The 23,636-nt window shown below is 42.0% G+C and overlaps 1 protein-coding gene across 2 annotated transcripts in view; it reads right to left on the bottom strand.

Moving 5' to 3' along the window:
- TNPO1 (transportin 1) overlaps nt 1-23,636 on the bottom strand; it is an 83,717-nt gene that overhangs the window by 25,473 nt on the left and 34,608 nt on the right. For both annotated transcript variants that reach the window (XR_008847823.1, XM_056539740.1), the window contains exons 3-11: nt 20,206-20,355; nt 19,667-19,773; nt 15,975-16,108; nt 11,235-11,316; nt 10,517-10,639; nt 6,515-6,633; nt 6,346-6,406; nt 5,209-5,377; nt 4,930-5,082 (exon numbers count right to left, since the gene is read on the bottom strand). Coding sequence is in view for 1 of the 2 variants with exons in the window: in XM_056539740.1 (XP_056395715.1) it covers nt 4,930-5,082; nt 5,209-5,377; nt 6,346-6,406; nt 6,515-6,633; nt 10,517-10,639; nt 11,235-11,316; nt 15,975-16,108; nt 19,667-19,773; nt 20,206-20,355 (1,098 nt within the window). In the remaining variant the exon portion in view is untranslated. The remainder of the gene's footprint in view (nt 1-4,929; nt 5,083-5,208; nt 5,378-6,345; nt 6,407-6,514; nt 6,634-10,516; nt 10,640-11,234; nt 11,317-15,974; nt 16,109-19,666; nt 19,774-20,205; nt 20,356-23,636) is intronic.

Raw genomic sequence — 23,636 nt, 5'->3', positions numbered from 1 at the left:
AAAGTACCGGTCACCAAATAATTTCTTCTAAACTAACTCAGGCTATGTTCCCTAACTACTCCTTACAACCCTCCAGCCTTTAAAAAGCTGTGTATCTTACCATTCTTCTTGCTCACATAGTGCAATTTCCCCCTACTGGGGGACCACTTTCGCCCTCACATGGTTGCAGTGCTGTGATGAATAGAAGACCTCAGGCTCTGTGCATGTTTCAGTCTGCAGCTTTCACTCTGTGCAGCTTTCTGTGAGAATCTGTGAAGCTTTCACTTTCTGTGCAGCTAAATATCAAGCTCAGTGCAGAGAAGCACTTCCTGAGTTTGGACTCCTGCCAGGCCAGGAGGAGACCAAACTCACTGTATTAATTGTGACAGGGAACAGAACAGAGCCACCTAGTGGCCTTTTCTAAATTACATTTTAAACATTTATGTTGACTATTTTAAAAGCAAGTGAATGGGAAAGTGTCTGCTAATTTTACAAGGAACACTATAGTAAAAGTTTTATTTGGTGACAGGTACTCTTTAAAGCAATATGGTTTCATGAACATTTTATTTAAGAAGTACCTCAAAGTGAACCTGTAAAGCAAATCTATCGCGTTTACCTGTGAATTCTGTTGTACTGTTAATCTTAAAAATGTTCAGCCCCCTCCAAACATTCTGTATGCATCTACAGCTAGAACCCATTAAATGAAAAAATTGGGCGATGCATGCATGGCTACCAATCTATTCATTCTCTAAAGGGCCTTCTGAGTGTTGCCAAGTGCCCAAAGAGAATAAATGCACTCCTTTTATTTGTAGCTACAACTTTACAGCATCCTCAGGATCAGCAGTGGGGCCCAGTTAGACCTTTAATTATGCAATTATCACAAGGATAAGGAACAACTAGCTCAAGTGAGAGTACCGCATAAAGTTAATTTAACCCCTTAAGGACACTGCCCATTTTCACCTTAAGGACCAGAGTGTTTTTTGCACATCTGACCACTGTCCTTTTAAAGGGGTACTCCGGTGAAAACCTTTTTTTCTTTTAAATCAACTGGTGCCAGAAAGTTAGAGATTTGTAAATTACTTCTATTAAAAAATCTTAATCCTTCCAGTACTTATTAGCTGCTGAATGCTACAGAGGAAATTCCTTTCTTTTTGGAACACTGATGACATCACGAGCACAGGGCTCTCTGCTGACATCTCTGTCCATTTTAGCAATTGTGCATAGCAGATGTATGCTAAGGGCAGCATGGTGGCTCAGTGGTTAGCACTGCTGCCTTGCAGTGCTGGGGCCTTGGGTTCAAATCCCACTAAGGACAACAATAAATAAATAGTTATTATTATTATTATAATGACGTCAGCAAAGAGCACTGTGCTCGTGATGTCATCAGAGAGAATTCCAAAAAGAAAAGAATTTCCTCTGTAGTATTCAGCAGCTAATAAGTACAGGAAGGATTAAGATTTTTTAATAGAAGTAATTTACAAATCTCTTTAACTTTCTGCCACCAGTTGATTTAAAAGAAAAAAGGTTTTCACCGGAGTACCCCTTTAAGCATTAACTTTGGGATGCTTTTACTTTTCATTCTGATTCAGAGATTGTTTAATGTGACATATTCTACTTTATGTCAGTTGTAAATTTTCATTTTTTAAACTTTGAAACTCTCTGCTTATAAGGAAAATAGACATTCCAAATAAATTATATATTGATTCACATATACAATATGTCTACTTTGTTTGCATCATAAAGTTAATGAGTTTTTACTTTTGGAAGACATCAGAGGGCTTCAAAGTTCAGCAGCAATTTTATAATTTTTCACAACATTTTCAAAATCTGAATTTTTCAGGGACCAGTTCAGTTTTGAAGTGGATTTGAAGGGCCTTCATATTAGAAATACCCCATAAATGACCCCATTATAAAAACTGCACCCCTCAAAGTATTCAAAAATGACATTCAGTAAGTGTGTTAAACCTTTAGGTGTTTCACAGGAATAGCAGCATAGTGAAGGAGAAAATTAAAAATCTTCATTTTTTACACTCGCATGTTCTTGTAGACCCAGTTTTTGAAATTTTTACATGGGGTAATAGGAAAAAAAAGCCCGCCCCCAAAATGTGTAACCCAATTTCTCTGGAGTAAGGAAATACCTCATATGTGTATGTAAAGTGTTCGGTGGGAACAGTAGAGGGCTCAGAAGGGAAAGAGCGACAATGGGATTTTGGAGAGATTTTCTGAGTTTTTCCAGAATGGTTTTTGGGGGGCATGTCACATTTAGGAAGCCCCTATGGTGCCAGAACTTAAATACTGGTTTAAAAACTGGTTTCCCCCAAATTTTACACCTTTACAAGGGGTAATAGGAGAAAATGCCCCCCAAAATTTGTAACCCCATTTCTTCCTAGTATGGAAATACCCCATGTGTGGCCGACAAATGCACTGCGGCTGAACTACAATACTCAGAAGAGAAGGAGTCACATTTGGCTTTTGGAAAGCAAATTTTGCTGAAATGGTTTTTGGGGGGCATGTCGCATTTAGGAAGCCCCTATGGTGCCAGAAAAGCAAAAAATAAAAAAACACATGGCATACTATTTTGGAAAGTACACCCCTCAAGGAATGTAACAAGGGGTACAGTGAGCCTTAACACCCCACAGGTGTTTGATAAATGTTCATTAAAGTGGGATGTGAAAAGAAAAAATTAGATTTTTACACTAAAATGCTGGGGTTACCCCAAATTTTTCATTTTCACAAGCGGTAATAGGAGAAAAGGTCACCATAAGTTTGTAAATGCATTTCTTTGTAGTAAGGACATACTCATATTAGGACATAAACTGCTCTACAGGTGCACACCAGGTCTCAGAAGAGCAGGCGTGCAGTCAGGGGCCTTGAGCATTAACTGAGCTACTATGGAGCCAGAACAGCGGGAGAACTTAGCTACTAAATTTTTTTGGGCGATTTAGTGGTTTATGGGGTTAAAATTTGGAATTTGCTCTGGACTTTGTACATTGGGATCAAATTATGGGAAATTAAAATGAAAAGGGAAAATTTAGTACTGCATGGAAGTGTCATACTCCCTGAAGCAGTTTTTAATGCAGAGGCCCAGATGATCTGGGCAAGTGTCACACTGAGTGGTGGTGTCCTTCCATATCCCCCTCTTGTGACTCTGGGTAAGGGCACAGGACTCTCCCTTGGGCATAGGTGTCTTAACAAAACTTAGAGGGAGGCCTCTCTGGTTCTTCCGCACGGTCCCACAAGCGGATGTGGATCTGGCGGCAAGGGATGTGAAGAGAGGCATGCTGGTATAAAAGTTGTCCACGTAAAGGTGGTAACCCTTATCCAGCAATGGGTGCACAAGATCTCAAAATGAATTTCCTGTTAACACCCAGAGTGGGGGGGACATTCTGGGGGTTCAATACGGGAATCCCTTCACTCATATATTCTGAACTTGTAAGTGTACCCTGAGGTACTCTCACAAAGTTTGTAGAGCTTCACGCCATACCGCGCCCGCTTCGAGGGAATATACTGGAGGAAGAGGGGTCTCCCCTTAAAACGGATTAGAGACTCCTCTACAGAGAGCTCCCTGAGGGCTACGTAGGCCTCCCAAAATTTGGCCACAAAGTGATCTATGACCGGCCTCACTTTGTAAAGCCGGTCATAGGCAGGATCAGACATTTCTGTATGGCCTCGAACCGTCCTCGTGTCATGACCATACTGTAAAAGTGGGGTCTGATAGAGGACATCCCTGCTCCAGTACTGCCTGACACTTTTTTTTTTTTTTATTAGGCCCATATGCAGCACGAGGCCCCAAAATGTTCTCATTTCGGCTGCATCAATGGCGTACCATCCATTGGGCCTAGTCAAAAACGAATCTGGGTGGTGGGCGATGAACTGTTGGGCGTACAAGTTTGTTTGCCCCACCATATCATTGACAAAGTCGTCATTGAAATAACTAAAAAAGTCAATTTCAGTGTATCCGAATGTCAATCTGGATTCCTAAATCCCCAACAAACTCAGGAATCCGTGGCTGATATCCCTCTGGGGGTCTCCAGACAGGATCACCGGAAGGGGGCTCAGGTACTCATGTCTGGGGGGATGGACTTCTATTAAGAGCGGCATGGACGCTCGTACTAGTGTCGGCCACTGGGTCACTATCATGGGGGGGGGGGCAGCCTCACCTTGCGGCGTCTTTGCCGCCTTCTGGGGGACTCCATCAGATGAGGAGGACAAGGAAGAACACAAAAGTAGTATCTTCCTCATCCTTACTGGCAGATGCCTCCTCCCCCCGAAAATGCCCGGCGGGCCATCACCTTTTTTCTACGGTGGCGGGGGCAAGGGGGGTCAGGAAGGGAAGTGTGTAGTGTATGTGTTTGGTGTGAACTTTACATAACGGTGTGTGATTTTAAGTCACACACTAAAAAACAAAAATACAGCTGAGGCCAAAGAAAAAAAAAAGGGGGGCCAAATGCAGCACCTTGAAACCCTAATAGGGCCCGGGTCGCGCTGCAAAATCTGCTTCGGACCCTTGAGGACCTATTAGGGGGTCAGGGAGAGAAATATATATATATTTTTTAACCTCCTACCTGTCCCTGTGCGACCAATAGCAGCGCTCCTGAGGAGGTGACAGGATCGCCACCTCCCCCCAGCTACAGGAGGTGATTCTAATTCCAGGTCAAACACAAGCCGCATGACCGGAATCGCTGCATATCGCCAGTGTGAATTCACCGGTGATCACTGACATTGTGGGGTCTTATGATACACCCCCCAGGCATTGTCACGGGATGCCTGCTGAATGATTTCAGCAGGCTTCGGGGGACCGAAATTCCCACGGGCGTACAGGTACGCCCACCTTAGGGTATACAGGTACGCCCTGACGTCCTGTTACTTGTGTCCTTAACAGGTTAAAAGCAGCTGATTTGTTTACATAATTTAATAGTAAGCAGTAAAGACATGAACAGAAACACTAACCTTCTGCAATTGCACCAAGAACCAAAATTCCAGATTCTTTTACTACCCATTCAGGATGGAAAAGTAATTCTTTCAATAGAGGCAAAATGTGCGGCAAAAGATCATCCCGAAACACATTCGCAAGCACATCAAGAGCAGCAGCTGAACACTTCCCTGGATAACGGCAAAAAGAGATAAATGTTAAAATTAAGCCTAAGACAAGAGCTCTGACCAAATCTTTCTATTTTTACATACAAAACATATATAAAATCAGCCATTCTGCAAGTCAATATGACTTACTTATATTCCAATCAGAGATTGTCTCATCATCATCTAAGTCATCATCGTCATCTTCATCCTCTTCGATCCCATCTTCGTCATGTGCCTGAGCCACTGTTCGCGATCTGTGGAACCGAGGCCGAATGTCCTGCTCACTATCGGGAATAGCTTCATCCTCTTCTACATCACCCTGAATTTCATAGTACATAATGGTTATCACTACATAGATCAGTCTATGTTCACATTTGCCTCAGATGCTGACTCTGCTGTCTTTGACTGAAAAACATGAGTGATTGACACCTCAGCAGAACCTGACAGATTTTCTTTAAGTTATAATGGGTCTGTCAGCAGTATCACCCGCACTAAAGCTGTCACACAGGCTTGTAGTGCGGGTGATGCTTATCGAAAATGCTCACGTTGTCCAGATTGGCCCAGCTGTTCCGCCGCAATTCGCCCTTTTCTTTATATGCAAATTTGGGCCTTAGGGCATGGGCGGAGCTCCGAACCGAGCTAGGGGCACGCTGACGTCATCTTTGCCGCGCGCTTCGCCCGGCTCATCAATATTCATAACCCCCCCTCCCTGCTCTTGCACCCCGTGTTAGTGTACAGTGCATGTGCACCTTCCCTCCCTGTTCTTGCGGCCCATGTTAGCGTATGGCGAATGCGCAGCTTCACTCCCTCCTCTTGTGGCCTGTGTTAGTGTACGGCACATGCGTCACCTCCGGGAGTACGCAGGAAGTGGCGCATGCGCAGTACACTAACACAGGGCGCAAGAGCGAGGAGGGGGTTATGAATATTAATAAGCCGGGTGGAGCGCCCGCCCGGTGATGACGTCAGCATGCCCCAAGCTCGCATCGGAGCCCATGCCCCTCATATACATTAAAAAGAAAAAGGAGACATTGCTGCGGTACGGCTGGGCGAATATGGACACTGTATTGTTTTGATCAGCATCACTCTCACTACAAAACTGTGTGACAGCTTTAGTGCGGGTGATACTGCTGACAGATTTCCTTTAATGGAGTCCGCTGAGCATTGCTGCTGTACATTATGTGACGGATAGGCTGCTTTGTTGTGATTTGTGTTATAAATTGAGACCACAATGTTGATGTGGGCAGAGACAAAGTTGAATTGGCCGTATCTCTAACGCTTTTTACTTACCTTAAGCAATATAATATCTATCTCCGAATATTTCATTCCATTTACCAAGACCGGTATTAACCTAGGAGACAACAAAAATAAAACTTATGTGTCCCATTTTATAAAGAAACTCCTTCGTTTGACAAATAAAGGTTGCATTGTCAGATCAAAGACAAAAAACATAACTTACTTTGTAAGATGTCTGCATAGAACTTCTTTACAAATAGGTTGCTCAGCTAGAGTCAGCCAAAACTCACATGCCTCTAACGCAACATTTTCATCTTGATCCTGTGTTCTTTGCAGCATGTACTATATTTGGGGGTTGGCGAAATATGAAAATAAAATTACCTAAGGTCACAAACTAAGACAACATAGCAGGACAATAAAGTCTACCAGATTCTTACTTTCTATCCCCTTAGTCTTGAGCAGCACTCTCTAAAGTGAGCTATATGTAAATACGTCAGTATAAAAAGGAACCTGTCACTAAGTTTTACCCTACATAACAAGTTACAACACGTAATAGAGGTTAATGTGTGTCCTACCATGCCTGGATGTCTGCTGGCACGTCTGTCTGTAAACTTGGAGAAAACGTTTATAAAATGTCGCACACAGTAAATGAGGCTTAAGAAGTCACCAGGCATGATTAAGTAGTCCCGAAGCATGCAGCTTGCTGAAGTAGTTATGGCACCCTGGGCTCTAAACAAACCTTTCCAGACATGACTGACAGCCTAGCTATGAGCAATGACATCAGGACCTGATCAACTGGTGCCATAAAGTTAAACAGATTTGTAAATTACTTCTATTAAAAATCTTAATCCTTCCAGTACTTATTAGCTGCTGAATACTACAGAGGAGATTCTTTTCTTTTTGGAACACCGAGCTCTCTGCTGACATCTGTCCATTTTAGGAACTGTCCAGAGCAGCATATGTTTGCTATGGGGATTTTCTCCAACTCTGGACAGTTCCTAGAATGGACAAAGATGTCAGCAGAGAGCACTGTGCTCGGTGTTCCAAAAAGAAAATAATTTCTTCTGTAGTATTCAGCAGCTAATAAGTACTGGAAGGATTAAGAATTTTTAATAGAAGTAACTTACGAATCTGTTTAACTTTATGGCACCTGTTGATTGAAAAAATAAGTTTTCCACCAGAGTAGCCCTTTAATCATACCTAGATAGGTGTTATTAGAGCCTGAATAGGTGTGATTACAGCCCGGGGAGCCATGACTGCTTTAGCAGCTGCAAGCCCAACTAGTTAACCCCTTAAGGACCAGGTCCATATTGGCCTTAACCCTTAAGGACCAAAGGCTTTTTCATTTTTGCACTTTCGTTTTTTCCTCCTTTTAAAAATTATAATGCTTTCAATTTTCCACCTACAGACTCCTAAGGGCTTGTTTTTTGTGCCACCAATTTAACTTTGTAATGACAATTTTACCACAAAATCTAGGGCGAAACCTGAAAACACACACTTGTGGGGCTAAATTGAAAAAATAAAATAAAAATAAATTTAAAAAAAGCCATTTTGTAACTTTTGAGCGCTTTGGTTTCAACGCAGCGCACTTTTCGGTAAAAATAACACCTTATCTTTATTCTGTAGGTCCAAACGATTAAAATTAGAGATGAGCGAAGTTACAGTAATTCGATTAGTCATGAACTTCTCGGCTCAGCAGTTGCTGACTTTAGCCTGCATAAATGAGTTCAGCTTTCAGGTGCTCCGGTGGGCTGGAGACTCTCTCCTAGGACTGTATCCACCTTTTCCAGCCCACCGGAGCACCTGAAAGGTGAACGAATTTATGCAGGATAAAGTCAGCAACTGCCGAGCCGAGAATTTTGTGACGAATCGGATTACTGTAAGTTCGCTCATCTCTAATTAAAATGATATCCAACTTATATAGGTTTGATTTTGCTTAACTTTATGCACATAAATTAGTAGGTTTAAAATTTCCTCTTCTGACCCCTATAACTTTGTTTTTCCATATACAGGGATGTATGAGGGCTCATCGTTTTGTGCCATGATCTGAAGTTTTCATCGGTACCATTTTTGTTTTAATGGGACTTTTCGATCGTTTTTTATAAAAAAAAATATTTATAGTATACAAAGTGACCAAAAATATGCAATTTTGGACCTTGGTATTTTTTTTATTTTTTACGTATATGCCATTGAGCGTGCAGTTTAATTAACGTTATATTTTTATAGTTCTGACATTGATGCATGCGGTGATACCACATGTTTATTTTTATTATAATTTTTATCCAGTCGGGAGTCAGCGCCATACACCGTTAAGACACGTGTATACACATCCTTGGTCGTTAACCAGTTGAGGACCAGACTAATTTAATGTTTTGCATTTTCATTTTTCCTCCTTACCTTCTAAAAAATCATAATTCTTATATTTTCATCCACAGACCCACATGAGGCCTTGTTTTTTTTTGCGTAATCAATTTTACTTTGTAATGACATCACTCATTTTACTATAAAATGTATGGCGTACCCAAATTTTTTTTTTATTTATGTGTGAAAATTGAAAAGAAAAACGCAATTTAGCAAATTTTGGAATGTTTTGTTTTCACGCTGTACACTTTACAGTAAAAATGACATGTTTTGTGTGGGTCAATATGATTAAAAGTGATACCCATGTTATATGCTTTTTTGTACTGTTTTAAAAAAAATCTCAAACTATTTTAACAAAAGTAGTATGTTTAAAATTGACCTATTTTGACCACCTATAACATTCTAATTTTTCCGTATACGGGGAGGTATGAGGGCTAATTTTTTGCGCCGTGATCTGTAGTTTTTTCCCCTGGGACCACTTTTACTTATATTTTACTTTTTAATCACTTTATAAATTTTTTTTTGGAATAAAATGTGACCAAAAAAGCTGCAATTTGAGACTTTTTAATTTATGTTTACGCCGTTCACCATTTGGTATAACATAATTTGATAGTTTGGACATTTACGCACACGGCTGCAATACCAAATATATTTATTTATTTATTTTTACGCTTTTTGGTGGTAAAATGGGAAAAAGGGATGATATACATCCCCATAGGGGAATATTAATAGCAATCATTTGATCAGTGTTATCGGTGATCTTCTGCTCTGGTCTGCTCGATCTCAGACCAGAGCAGAAGATCTCTGGAGACTGCCGGAGGCAGCTGAGGGGACCTCCGCTTGCGTAAGTGTCCGAACTATAAAAATATATCATTAATTAAACCGCACGGTCAATGGCGTATGCGCAAAAAAAATTCCAAAGTCCAAAATAACGTATTTTTGGTCGCTTTTTATATCATGAAAAAATTTATAAAAAGCCATCAAAAAGTCCGATCAATACACAAATTTTACCGCTAAAAACATCAGATCACGGCGCAAAAAATAAGCCCTCATACCGACCCATACGCAGAAAAATAAAAAAGTTATAGGGGTCAGAAGATGACAATTTTAAACATATAAATTTCCGTGCATGTAGTTATGATTTTTTCCAGAAGTACGACAAAATCAAACCTATATAAGTAGGGTATCATTTTAATCGTATGGACCTACAGACTAAAGATCAGGTGTCATGGAGGAGACAAGAGGAGTGAGGATCCTAATCACAAAATGGCGTTTTCTATTCAATTTCATTGCACGATTTTTTTCCGTTTCCCTGTAGATTTTTGGGTAAAATGACTGGTGTCACTGCAAAGTAGAATTGGTGGCGCAAAAATAAGCCATCATATGGATTTTTAGGTGCAAAATTGAAAGGGTTATGATTTTTAAAAAGGCGAGGAGGAAAAAACCAAAGTGCAAAAACCGAAAACCCCTCAGTCCTTAAGGGGTTAAGCGTGTGGCATTTATAAAAGTAGTTTTTTTCACATTTATAGATGTGGCAGCAGACATCCAGGGCAAGTGATATTAACCTCTATTATGTGTTGCTACTAGTTATATAGGGTAAAACTTGGTGACACCTTCCCCTTAAAGGGAGAGAGTAGAGCCTCGAAGACAGTAGCATCTGGTACTTTTCATGTAAAGCCAAAGCAAGGAACTTCTTTTCCAGTTAAGACCACATTGGCAGATAGGTCAATGAGGGTCGCAAGGCTAGCTGTCTTTTTTTGAAAGAGGCCGAAGAACCCCTAACTAATGTTATATTTTTCTTATGTGTGGTTATTCAATATAAAAAAAGATGCAACTTAAAAAGGAAAATGAGAAACAAACTAACCTCCACTATATTGTGCATGTGGGGAAGCAGGCGGTCCATTCGGACTTCAAGCAGCATGACCAGAGCCCTGCAAACATTTTTACGGACTTCAGGTTCTTCATCGGTTGCCAAAGCAAACAAATTCTGTTCGATAAAATGTTAACTTTAATTCAAATATCACAAAATACACATTTCTGATCGTAAAGCAAAGAGCTTTCTATTGACTTTAGTTGTTTCTACAATTATTAAGCAATGTAAAAAGCTGAAAAGGGTCTTGTAGGGTCTGTTCAATGGATCACCTGAAATGGAGGGTTAAGTTAAGTCAGTCCTAAAGTACTTGAGATCTAAAGCAGAGCTGTAGGGGGATCTGTCACATTGCAAGCAATTTCTTAAACTGGACCAACATGGAGAGTTCTTCTTTAAAATTATTTGCATTGCACTATCCAAACCCATAGAGAAGATTGAAAGCAGATTGTTTATTTGCATAAAACAATATTTCTTTTTCAGGAAATAAAGGAAATAATATTTTTAAACTTTTACTACTCTAAGAAGCCAACACTATGAATCAGCCGTAAGTCTAGGACAAGATATGAAGAAATAAAAATAAAAAATTCCTTTATTTTTGTTCTGCTGCACCTGGTGTTTATCTGCACATGATTCTAAATCTTTGTAAAATAATAAAATAATTGGCCAAAAAGTGAAGCAAATCAACCATTCGTTCAGAGTAAATCATATTTACCTCAATGAAGGAGTCAATATGCAGCATGAGAGCTTGGGTTCTTCCAATGATGAACTGGTTAACACAGGCAACAGCATGTGACCTGAATGGAAGAAAACAAATTACATTTCTAAAACTCCAGAAACGACAACACAACAGGAGATGGCCAGCCAGTTACTTTTCTGTTCTTGAAAGTTTTTTTTATTTTTAACCTGTTGGGACGAAGGGCGTATGCATATGGTACTTAAGGATGTAGAGCATATCCATACCCCCGTGGGAATTTCGGGTGCCGGGCGGGGACCGGACCGGGGTGACTGCTGATATCAATCAGCAGGTACCCCGCGCAAATGCCTACCTCCCATGTCGGCGATCGGCACAAATCGCAAGTGAATTCACACTTGCGATTTGCGCCGATTCCAAGTCATTACGGGTCTATGGTGACATGAAATATAAGGGGGAACGCGGGTGTCTAAGACAACCACAATCCCCCTGAAGAGATAGGAGTGAGGTGGCAGACGCGACCACCAATAGCAGATCGGTGGGCACGGGGGGGGGGGGGAGGGGGGGGGGGGTGTTCTTTCATTTTCCCCGTCCTGCCCACCCACAATAGGCGGGAGAGAACGGGGAAAACAAAAAGGACCGGCGCCGAAGATCCCTTACCCGTCCAGAGGCAGCGGAGCGACGGCTCCCTGGATCCGACGGAAGCCGGTAAGTTGCCCTAGCAACATCTGGGGGGCTACAGTCTGAGACCATTATACAGTGGTCTCTAACCTGTAGCCCTCCAGATGTTGCAAAACTACAACTCCCAGCATGCCCAGACAGCTGTTTGCTGTTTGGGCATGCTGGAATATGTAGTTTTGCAACATCTGGAGGGTCACAGTTTGGAGATCACTGGGCAGTGGTCTATAAACTGTAGCCCTCCAGATGTTGCAAAACTGCAAATCCCAGCATGCCCAAACAGCAAACAGCTGTCTCGGCATGCTGGTAGTTGTAGTTGCGTACCACCAGCTATTGCATAACTACATCTGCCAGCATGCCCTTCGGCGATCAGTACATGCTGGGAGTTGTAGCTTTGGAACAGCTGGAGGCACACTGGTTGGAAAATACTGTTAGGTAACAGAACCTAACTGAAGGTTTTCCAACCAGTGTGCCTCCAGCTGTTGCAAAAGTACAACTCCTCAGTCAGTACATGCTGGGAGTTGTAGTTTTGAAACAGCCTGAGGTTTGCCCCCCCCCCCCCCCCCCCCCCATGTGAACATAAAGGGTACATTCACACGGGCAGGTATACAGTAAGTTTCCTGCTTCAAGTTTGGGCTGCGGTAAATTTTTCGCCGCAGTGCAAACTCCTAGCGGGAAACACACCGTAACACGCCAGTGCGAATGTACCCTAAAAACACAACACTACACTAACACATAATAAAGGGTAAAACACTACATATACACCCCCTTACACTGCCCCCCCCCCAATAAAAATGAAAAACGTATCGTGCGGCAATGTTTCCAAAACGGAGCCTCCAGCTGTTGCAAAACAACTCCCCCCAGCATTTCTGGACAGCCACTGACTGTCCAGGCATGCTGGGAATTTAGCAACAGCTGGAGGCACCCTGTTTGGGAATCACTGGCATAGAATACCCCTATGTAATCCCTAATTTAGTCCTCAAATGCACATGGCACTCTAACTCCAGAGCCCTGTCATATTTCAAGGAAACAGTTTAGGGCCACATATGGGGTATTTCCGTACTTGAGAGAAATTGCACTACAAATTTTGGGGGGCTTTTTCTCCTTTTACGCCTTATGAAAAGGAAAAGTTGGGGGCTACACCAGCCTGTTAATGTAAAAAAAAAAATTTTTTTACACTAACATGCTGGTGGTGCTCCATACTTTTTATTTTCACAAGCAGTAAAAAGGAAAAAAAAAAAGACCCCCAAAATTTGTAATGCAACTTCTCCTGAGTACGGAAATACCCCATGTGTGGGCGTAAAATGCTCTGTGGGCGCATAACAAGGCTCAGGAGTGAGAGTGCACTATGTACATTTGAGGCCTAAATTGGTGATTTGCACAGGGGTGGCTGATTTTACAGCGGTTCTGACATAAACGCAAAAAAATAAATACCCACATGTGACCCCATTTTGGAAACTACACCCCTCATGTAATGTATTAAGGAGTGCAGTGAGCATTTATGCCCCACAGGTGTCTGACAGATTTTTGGAACAGTGGTCCGTGAAAATGAAAAATAAAATTTTTCATTTGCACAGCCCACTGCTCCAAAGATCTATCAAACGCCAGTGGGGTGTAAATACTCACTGCACTCCTTATTAAATTCTGTTTCCAAAATGTGGTCACATGTGGGGGGGTCCACTGTTCTGGCACCACGGGGGGCTTTGTAAACGCACATGGCCCCTGACTACAATTCCAAACGAATTCGCTTTCCAAAAGCCCAATGGCGCTCCTTCTCTTCTGAGCATTGTAGTGCGCCAGCAGAGCATTTTACGTCCTAACATGGGGTATTTCCATACTCAGAAGAGATGGGGTTACAAATTTTGGGGGGCATTTTCTCCCATTACCTTTTGTAAAAATGGTAAATTTGGGGGGGAAAACTGCACTTTAGTGAAAAAATTTTTTTCTTCATTTACACATCCGATTTTAACGAAAAGTCGTCAAACACCTGTGAGGTGTTAAGGCTCACTGAACCCCTTGTTACGTGCCTTGAGGGTGTAGTTTCCAAAATGGTATGCAATGTGGGGTTTTTTCTGCTGTTCTGGCACCATAGGGTCTTCCTAAATGTGACATGCCCCCCAAAAACCATTTCTGCAAAATTCACTCTCCAAAATCCCATTGTTGCTCCTTCCCTTCTGAGCCCTCTACTGCGCCCGCCGAACACTTTACATACACATGTGAGGTATTTTCTTACTCGAGAGAAATTGGGTTACAAATTTTGGGGGGGGGCTTTTTCTCCTATTACCACTTGTAAAAATAAAAAAACTGGGTCTACAAGAACATGCGAGTGTAAAAAATGACAATCTTGAATTTTCTCCTTCACTTTGCTGCTATTCCTGTTAAACACCTAAAGGGTTAACAAACTTTCTGAATGTCATTTTGGATACTTTGAGGGGTGCAGTTTTTATTATTGGGGTCATTTGTGGGGTATTTATAATTTGATGGCCCTTCAAATCCACTTCAAAACTGAACTGGTCCCTGAAAAATTCCGATTTTGAAAATTTTGTGAATAGGAAAATTGCTGCTGAACTTTGAAGCCCTCTGATGTCTTCCAAAAGTAAAAACATGTCAAACTTATGATGCAAACAAAGTACACATATTGTATATGTGAATCAATATATAATTTGGAATGTCTATTTTCCTAACAAGCAGAGAGCTTCAAAGTTAGAAAAATGCTAAATTTTCTAATTTGTCATCAAATTTTTGAATTTTTCACCAAGAAATGATGCAGGTATCGACGAAAATTTACCAATAACATAAAGTAGAATATGTCACGAAAAAACAATCTCTGAATCAAATTTATAAGTAAAAGCATCCCAGAGTTATAAATGCTTAAAGTGACAGTGGTCAGATGTGCAAAAAATGCTCTCGTCTTTAGGGTTATAATGGGCTCCGTCCTCAAGGGGTTAAATCAACTGGTGCCAGAAAGTTTAACAGTTCCTAAAATGGATAGAGATGTCAGCAGAGAGCTCTGTGTTCCAAAAAGAAAACCATTTACTCTGTAGTATACAGACCCTAAAAAGTACTGAAAAGATTTTTTTTATAGAATTCCTTTATAAATCTATTTAACTTTCCGACACCAGCTGATTTAAAAAAAATAAAAAGATTTCCACGGGGGTACCCCTTTAAGGGTATTAACTTAAAACAAATATGACAGCTTGTTAACCCTCACTTATAGGCTTATAGTTCGGGTCAATCTGATAAAAAAAATAAAAAAGGGAGGTATAACTCACCCGGATCTGTGTCCCAGTTCAGGAGATCCAGGCACCATTGCTTCTTTCCCCAAAGCATTGGAGGCGGAAGCCAGTACACAAAGCTTTCCTGACTGTCCTCTCTGCTCCCATATGCTCTCCCACCTAATAAATATACACAGACCCTTCGCTCATGTAATTGCTCTGTGGGCAGGCATATGGCAGGATGGAGGCAGGAAAGCTCTGTATATTGGCTCCCGCCTCCATTGCACAGAGGGGGGGGGGGGGAGATTTGCAATGATGCCTGTTTGCAGTAAAGGTCTTCTGAAGAGGACACATTCGTGTGAGTTATTCACTTTAAATAAAATGAAAAATACTCCAGTCTTACTTTTAACTGGTGTCTATCTGGTCTGTGTAGTTAAATCCTGGTTTTCATTCTTTTGTGACTACTAATTCCCATATTTAGGTTGCTCCCACTGCATGCAGTTCACTGAGGAGGAGGGGCATTCCCTTGCTTGTCCTCACATCTCATGTGAGAACATCCTCCCTCACTGCTCAGAACAGACAACCAGCTGGTCGGTGTACTAAGACTGACACGTCCCTGGCTCACAGAGCAGGCTGAATGACAACCCAGGAGCAAGCACTGAGTCCAATCCAGTTTTTGGCATTAAATATTTATACAGACTGTTCCTATGGTCATAATATAAACTTAGGATCCTGGGTCCAATCACATTTTTTGCCATACTTTATAAGACATCAACAAAGACCATAAACATAACCATTCCTATTTAGTCTATATGTAAATAATAATTTGCTGAAAGGTAAAGATGTTAAATACTTATGAACACGGTACCTAATCTTTGGACTACTATGTTTAAAGAACTGCAGGAACTTGGGGATCATAACATTAAGAGGCCGTTCCAAAAGGTCGCTGTCTAAAATCTCAGCAGAGTCTTCACAGATTTTCTGAAGGGCTCCGAAAGCTCCCTGTAAAATAGAAGTTAAAAGTGCTTAGGGGACACAACATCCATCTGTAAACTGCATAATACTGACCTAAGCAATCTAGACTACAATGTACTGCTATATCAATATGTAAAAGTTTGGGAGAAATTAGGATTATGTTACTCTTTCAGTTAAAGGGGTACTCCAGTGAAAACAATGTTTTTAAATCAAGTGGTGCCAGAAAATTAAACAGATTAGTGAATTACTTCTATTTAAAAATCTTATCCTTCCAATATTTATCAGCTGCTGTATGCTACAGAGGAAGTTGTGTACCTCTTTTCTGTCTGTTGACACCTCTGTCCATGTCAGGAACTGTCCAGAGTAGAAGCAAATCACGATAGAAAGGGTTACGATTTTTAAATGGAAAGGATTGGCAAATCTGTATAACTTTCTGGCACCAGTTGATCTGAAAACATTTTTACACTGGAGTACCCCTTTTAAAGCTATTCTCTGTCAGTTCCACTCCTACTGACCAAAACAACAATTTAAAGGGGTTATCCAGGAAAAAAATGTTTTATATATCAACTGGCTCCAGAAAGTTAAACAGATTAGTAAATTACTTCTATTAAAAAATTGTTCTTTTCTGTCTAAGTGCTCTCTGATGACACGTGTCTAGGGAGCTGTCCAGAGTAAAAGCAAATTCCCATAGCAAACCTATTCTGCTCTGTGCAGTTCCTGAGACAAGCAGAGATGTCAGAGGAGATTCTTTTCTTTTTGGAACACCGAGCTCTCTGCTGACATCTCTGTCCATTTTAGGAACTGTCCAGAGCAGCATATGTTTGCTATGGGGATTTTCTCCAACTCTGGACAGTTCCTAGAATGGACAAAGATGTCAGTAGAGAGCACTGTGCTCGTGATTCAGCAGAGAGCTCGGTGTTCCAAAAAGAAAATAATTTCTTCTGTAGTATTCAGCAGCTAATAAGTACTGGAAGGATTAAGATTTTTTTTATAGAAGTAATTTACAAATCTGTTTAACTTTCTGGAGCCAGTTGATCAAAAAAAAAAAAAAAAATGTTTTTTTTCCTGGAATACCCCTTTAGCAAAGTACTCCAACACTAAAGTAAGGGATCACAAAATCTGTATCAGTCCCGGGGCTCAAAAATAAGCAAAAAAAACTTATACATACCTTCCTACGAGCCCCCATTGGTCCGTCACAGGCCTCACGTTCCAGCGGTGCTAACCTCATTCCACTTCCTGGGGACACCGCAGAGCTGTCAGCCTACCATCGGCCGCAGCGATGTCCCGCCCCGGCCTGTGATAGGCTGAGCCCACTGTCATGTAAGAAGCCGGCCAGAGCTCCTTATATGACAGTGGGCTCAGCCGATCACAGGCCGGGGGCGGGACATCGCTGTGGCCGGTGATACGCTGACAGCTCTGCAGTGTCCCCGTCCCCAGAAGGTTGAATGAGGTCAGCACTGCCGGACCGTGAGGCCTGTGTCGGACCAACAGGGGCTCGTAGGAAGGTATGTATAAGTTTATTTTTGAGGCCCGGGCACAGGAATATATAAAAGTGTTCCACTACAGTTGTCCTTTAAATAATGTATATTTTGGGGTAAAAAATTAGAGATGAGCGAACTCGATTCGTCACGAACTTCTCGGCTCGGCGTTTGCTGACTTTAGCCTGCATAAAGGAGTTCAGATTTCAGTTGCTCCAGTGGGCTGGATACAGTGGAAAGAGTCTCCTAAGACTGTATCCACCTTTTTTTTTTTAAATACAGAAAATAAAAAGTACCAATCCTGAAGCAACAATAACTACAAATATTTATATCTGAATGTCTGAGTATACAGCAGCAAAGGCAACCTCAATTAACAATGGTTTTGGGCAGAACATTACTATTCTATGCATGTACAGATACAAAACTATCATCAAATAAAAAAAATCTGAAGAATCAAGATTGTTATCTGCATTTTATTCCTCCCAGGAGAGAATACATTTTTGGCTTCATACACCAACATCTGGAGAGCTGCGGATTATTTTTTTTTGGATACAAATATTGCATCATTATTCTAGAAGAGACATTTCACAGCTACAACTGTTCATGGATCAGAGCTCAGTACACAATGGAATCACAATGTTCCCAATACATCATCACCTGAGAACTTACAAGTGTAACTATGAACATTATATGCAGAAACCTGATCTAGAATTCCCACATGAACACTATGAAACCATGTAGACCGCCTTCCCCGGAGAGTGGAGCATGTTATAGCCGGAAAGGGAGTTCAACTCTATTTGAACACCCATAGTCTTGTAATGTCAGGAGTCTACATAATGGACATAACACATATCACCAACAATGTACCTAGGCCTGTTCTCCCTGCACCCGGACTTAAACACCAGGACTTAAAGGGGTACTCCGCTGCTCAGCGTTTGGAACAAACTGTTCCGAACGCTGGAGTCGGGAGCTTGTGAAATCATAGCCCTGCCCCCTCATGATGTCACACCCCGCCCACTCAATGCAATCCTGTGGGATGCGCCCCCTCCCATAGACTTGCATTGAGGGGGCGGGGCATGACATGAGGGCAGGACACAAGCGTTCGGAAAAGTTTGTTCCTAACGCTGAGCAGCGGAGTACCCCTTTAACACTGAATCTGTTGGGCGACCGCGACACCAGGGGGGAGGGGGGGGGGGGGGAAGCCGCGACACCAGGGGGGGGGGGGGAAGCCGCGACATCGGGGGGGGGGGGGAGCCGCGACACCTGGGGGGGGAGCCGCGACACCTGGGGGGGGGGGGGGGGGGGGGGAGTCGGTAGCCGCGACACCTGGGGGGGGGAGCCGCGACACCTGGGGGGGGGGGGGGGGGGGGGGAGGCGGTAGCCGCGACACCTGGGGGGGCATTAGCCGCGACACCAGGGGGGGGGGGGGGGGAGCCGCGACACCAGGGGGGGGGGGGGGAGCCGCGACACCAGGGGGGGGGGGGGTGCCACGACACAAGGGGGGGGGGAGCCGCGACACCAGGGGGGGGGGGGGGGGGGAGAGCCGCGACACCAGGGGGGGGGGGGGGTAGAGCCACGACACCAGGGGGGGGGAGAGCCACGACACCAGGGGGGGGGGGGGGGAGAGCCGCGACACCAGGGGGGGGGGGGGGGGGAGCCGCGACACCAGGGGGGGGGGGAGCCGCGACACTCCCTCGTGGGTACCTAGTAGATGACTCCCCTTTTCTTGCACAAATGCAAATATGAAAAAATATGCACTTACCAACTTTCCTGGATGCTGCTGATGTATGTGCGTGCGCTCAGCTCCTGGCGGCCACGCGCTCACACAGGCTGTGAGAGGGCCGGGAGCGGGCACAGGAGGGCGGGACCTGCTGGCAATCAATGAAAACGTCCCTGACATAGGCAATGAGCAGGACGTTTCTGACTGGTATGTGTCCCAGAAGGCAGGAGGAACCCCCTAGTGGCCAGTTTTTTGTTTGGCTTTTTCTACATGAAATCCTAAAAATTTCTGATGAAAGCAATTGCAAAACATATTGTTTTGCAATGCTTTATAACATCAAAAGTTTTCATATCTGACAGTGCCCATTTAAGAAGAAAAGAAACTCACTTCACATGTGTTATAATCTTCAGAGTCCAACAGACCACATAATTTTGGCAGGAGCTCAGGCCAGTTCTGTAGCTCTCCCTTTGAAGCAATTGTTGTGATCAGGATACCTAGAAGTCAATGGAAGATAAATACACGAAAATGTCAGCAATAACAACAGAGCCAAAATAACCAGGATGCAGACATCAAGATATATAATATTTTGTTATTGTATGTTAGATAAAACTTTGGAAAATGTCAATAAAAGATATCTGGTTAAAAAGATATGAAGTAAAATATTATATATGTATACATATGTGTTTCATCATTTACACTAGACTCAACTGCCTGGTGGGCACATATCATCTAGAACCAGGCAATAAATTGATAAAAAAAAAAAAAAAAAAAAAACTTTTATCCATGTCTATGACATTTTGTATCAAAGTATAGTAAAGTTATTAAAAGAATAAAAAGGGGGGCTCAGAGTATGGGTCCTATAGCCAACAATTCATCCATTCCCGCTTTGATTTAAGCTGTCAGGAGAATGAGAAGAAGGAACATACCCACTGTCGCCCGAATCAGGGGCGAGGCGTCCCCGATGTTGTTCAGACATTCACTCTTGATAAAGTCAGTCACTCCATTTGGAAAATTGTGAAAATGAGCCTTAACGTTATTTTTCAGGATCAGCCCGCTTAAAGACCTTGTAGGTTCATCTGAAATAGAAAAAACAAAGTTTAGATATTCTTTACATCTGGCTTTAATCCAAGTCTCCATCTTCTGTTCCATGTGCCATCAAGGCTGTGATCCATGAGATTCGGCAGATACAGCCATCACTTTATGGAACACGAAGCATAAATATTGAGATTGAACTCGGCCTTTCACAGAAACACAAGAATATTATAAGTCTCCTGAGGACGTCACAAATCACATATACGTCTGGTTAGTATAGAAGCTGCTATATACAGAATAATCTTATGTAATATGTAACTGTTAGGCGCCACTTCCAATGTGGAATCTCCAGCGATTACACCAGAATGTGCCTATACATCCTAGATAAGCATTTCCTAACCAGTGTGCCTCCAGCTGTTGCAAAACTACAACTTCCAGCATGCCCGGACAGCCATTGGTATATTGGTTGGAAACACTGTCAAACCACCACCTCTGGCAGGTTCAGCCAAGTGTTTGAGGCAGTGTTTCACTCAGTGTGCTTGCGGCTTTTGCAAAACTACATTTCCCAGCATGTACGGACAGCCATGTAAGATGGCTGTCCAGACACGGGGACATAAGGATAAGACAGCACCAAAGCTGTCTAGCGGTGGCCTACCCCTCCCCATTAAGGAAAACAGAGTAAGGCTATGTTCACACAACATAATTTCTGTGATTTCAATGGGATTCTGCTGCACTGTGCACACAGCAGAAATTAAAATTCCGGCATCCGCAGAAAGAATGTCTATTCTTTCTGCGGACTCCACAAGGAATGCATTGCCATCTATGAGATGGAGCACTCCCGAGCGGTCCTTGCGCCAGCATGTCATGCAGTTTGTAGAATGTCTGTACAGAGATTTTCCATTGACATTCTGACATGTGAACATAGCCTTAGAAAGCAATGTCAGATGAACAACCCACAGTTACTGAAAGTGTATGGACACCTTTAAAATGCTTCCCAAGCATCGTATTATCGTTAGTCTTGAGAGGTCTTGAGAATTTTAGTGTGGGAAATTGAAAAAAAAATAAAAAATGATATTTTATAATATATATATATATATATATATATATATATATATATATATATATATATATATTAGGGGTGTGAATCGTGTTAATTATAATAATTTATAAAAAAAAACGATTCTCAGAATTTTAAAATCGATTCAGTATCGTGGATAGATTATATATATATATATATATATAGAGATAGATATATATATATATGTATATATATATATATATACATACACACACACACACACACACACACACTTTACTGCTGCTATCCACATCCAAAACCAGTGATATCCGTGGCATGCGATGTCCGAAATCTTAGGGTAAGCCAACTCTGTCTTGGATTCAGTTCTCCAAAAAAGAAAAAAAAAAAAAAAAAAAAAAAAAAAATATATGTGTGTGTGTGTGTAATAGCAAACTTCAGTGTCGCTCACTACACCGATCTGATCCACCACACCTGCGCACGGACACGCCGGTCCCGCCCTCGGCCCAAGGCAATGCAGAAGAAAGGGATTGTCCAGCGCAAGGCTTGCGGATAAAAGCTTATTCTTTATTGGAAAATTCACAGAGATCACTCGACAGAGGACAATGTCTGACGCGTTTCACACAAGTGCTTAATCGTAGACTGACATTGTGCAGATCATACAAGAGCGCCAGGTCACATGACCTGATACGTCATCAATTAGTGAAAATTACAAAAATATATATATATATATATATATATATATATATATACACACATATATATATATATATATATATATATATATATATATATATATATATGTGTGTGTGTGTGTGTGTGTGTGTGTGTGTGTGTGTGTGTGTGTGTGTGTGTGTATAATATAAAATGTGTGTTTATATTATATAACATTTATATACACACATATGAACACATACACACACGCCAGAGGGGGGGAGGGAGGGGGGGGGGTGGGATATATTTAAAAAAAAATCTATATATATACACTTTTCCTTTTGTATTAATTCCTGGCTTAGGCACAAACAACTGCACTGAAAACAGTAAACAGTGCGATTACAGCCTTACAGTAACATTTTTAACTGGTGTAAGGGGACCAATGGCCCTTTATTTCAGCAAGTGATTTGCTTAAAAATGAAGCACTACAGTAAACGTATAGATACAACAACCCCAGCCGTAAGGGTCATTCAGGATTTCACTATTAAGTACCCAATATACATAGTATGCTGTCAAATAGGGCTGCCAATCATGTATACCCCTTTAGTGCCAGTTGTCCTATTCCCTTTAGTGGCTTGGACAGACTCATTAGTTCAGGCCATTGAGAGGCGTGGTCTGCTGAACTTTTTTGTCCCTCTAAATAAATGACAGACCGTCTCAATGTAGTTATCAGGACAGGTTGCGTGCAAAGAGCGGGAAGAAGCAATGCTCAGCCTTGTGTTCCTTCATGCTGGACCTAATGATCTCTGGACACCCAGACTGAAGACTTATCAAAACTTTTGACACGTCCGTGGGAAATATCAAAGTTTATTGAAACCCAAGTACCTTATAAGTGCTGGAAAAAAGACTACTAGCCACTAGTTGTCTATGTTCAGGCAATTAAAGTGAACAGTCTAAGATCAATAAGTGATGTTAAAGGGGTTCTCCACCATAAGATGATTTTAGTATGTACCTGACAGACAGTAATGGACATGCTTAGGAAGGATCTGCGCTTGTCTTGGGGCTAAATGGCCATGTTGTGAGATTACCATAACACTGTGGCTAGCTTTTTGTGAACTGGTATTTCCTGTTTGACTTTACTTTTTTGACAACAAATCCCACAAATCAATTTTCCTCCCTCCCATACATCAGCCACCGCACCCATTGAAACATAAATGAGCTGCCTCCATACAAAAGACCTGTGGTTTTCAATCAGGGTGCCCTAGAGCTGTTGCATTAGTTGCAGATTGATCCCTCCACCCATTGAAGCAGACAGGCTCCCTGTCATAAGCTGACTAGTGAGTCAGGTCTCGGCCACATTGCAACCTGGGAAAAATCTGAGACAACAGTCATTTTGTATGCTGTTAAAATATTGGAGTGTAAATCACAAAAGAATTGTGAGAAAACCGTCCCACACAAGTACAGACGCTATATTATGAACACACTAACTTTACAACCACTATAGCATAGTGAAATAAAAAAAAAAAAAAAAAAAAATACCCCTTTAACGCTCCGTTACCCATGTCAGCCAACCAATCCCAGAGTGATTTTTTTTTTTTTGGACACGAGGCGCTTCTGTCGATCTGACCTTCTCTC

The sequence above is a fragment of the Hyla sarda genome, chromosome 1 (genome assembly GCF_029499605.1).
Source record: "Hyla sarda isolate aHylSar1 chromosome 1, aHylSar1.hap1, whole genome shotgun sequence".
Lineage (NCBI taxonomy): Eukaryota > Metazoa > Chordata > Amphibia > Anura > Hylidae > Hyla > Hyla sarda.
Note: the sequence above shows the minus strand (reverse complement) of the source record. Positions and strands in the feature narration are given on the sequence as shown.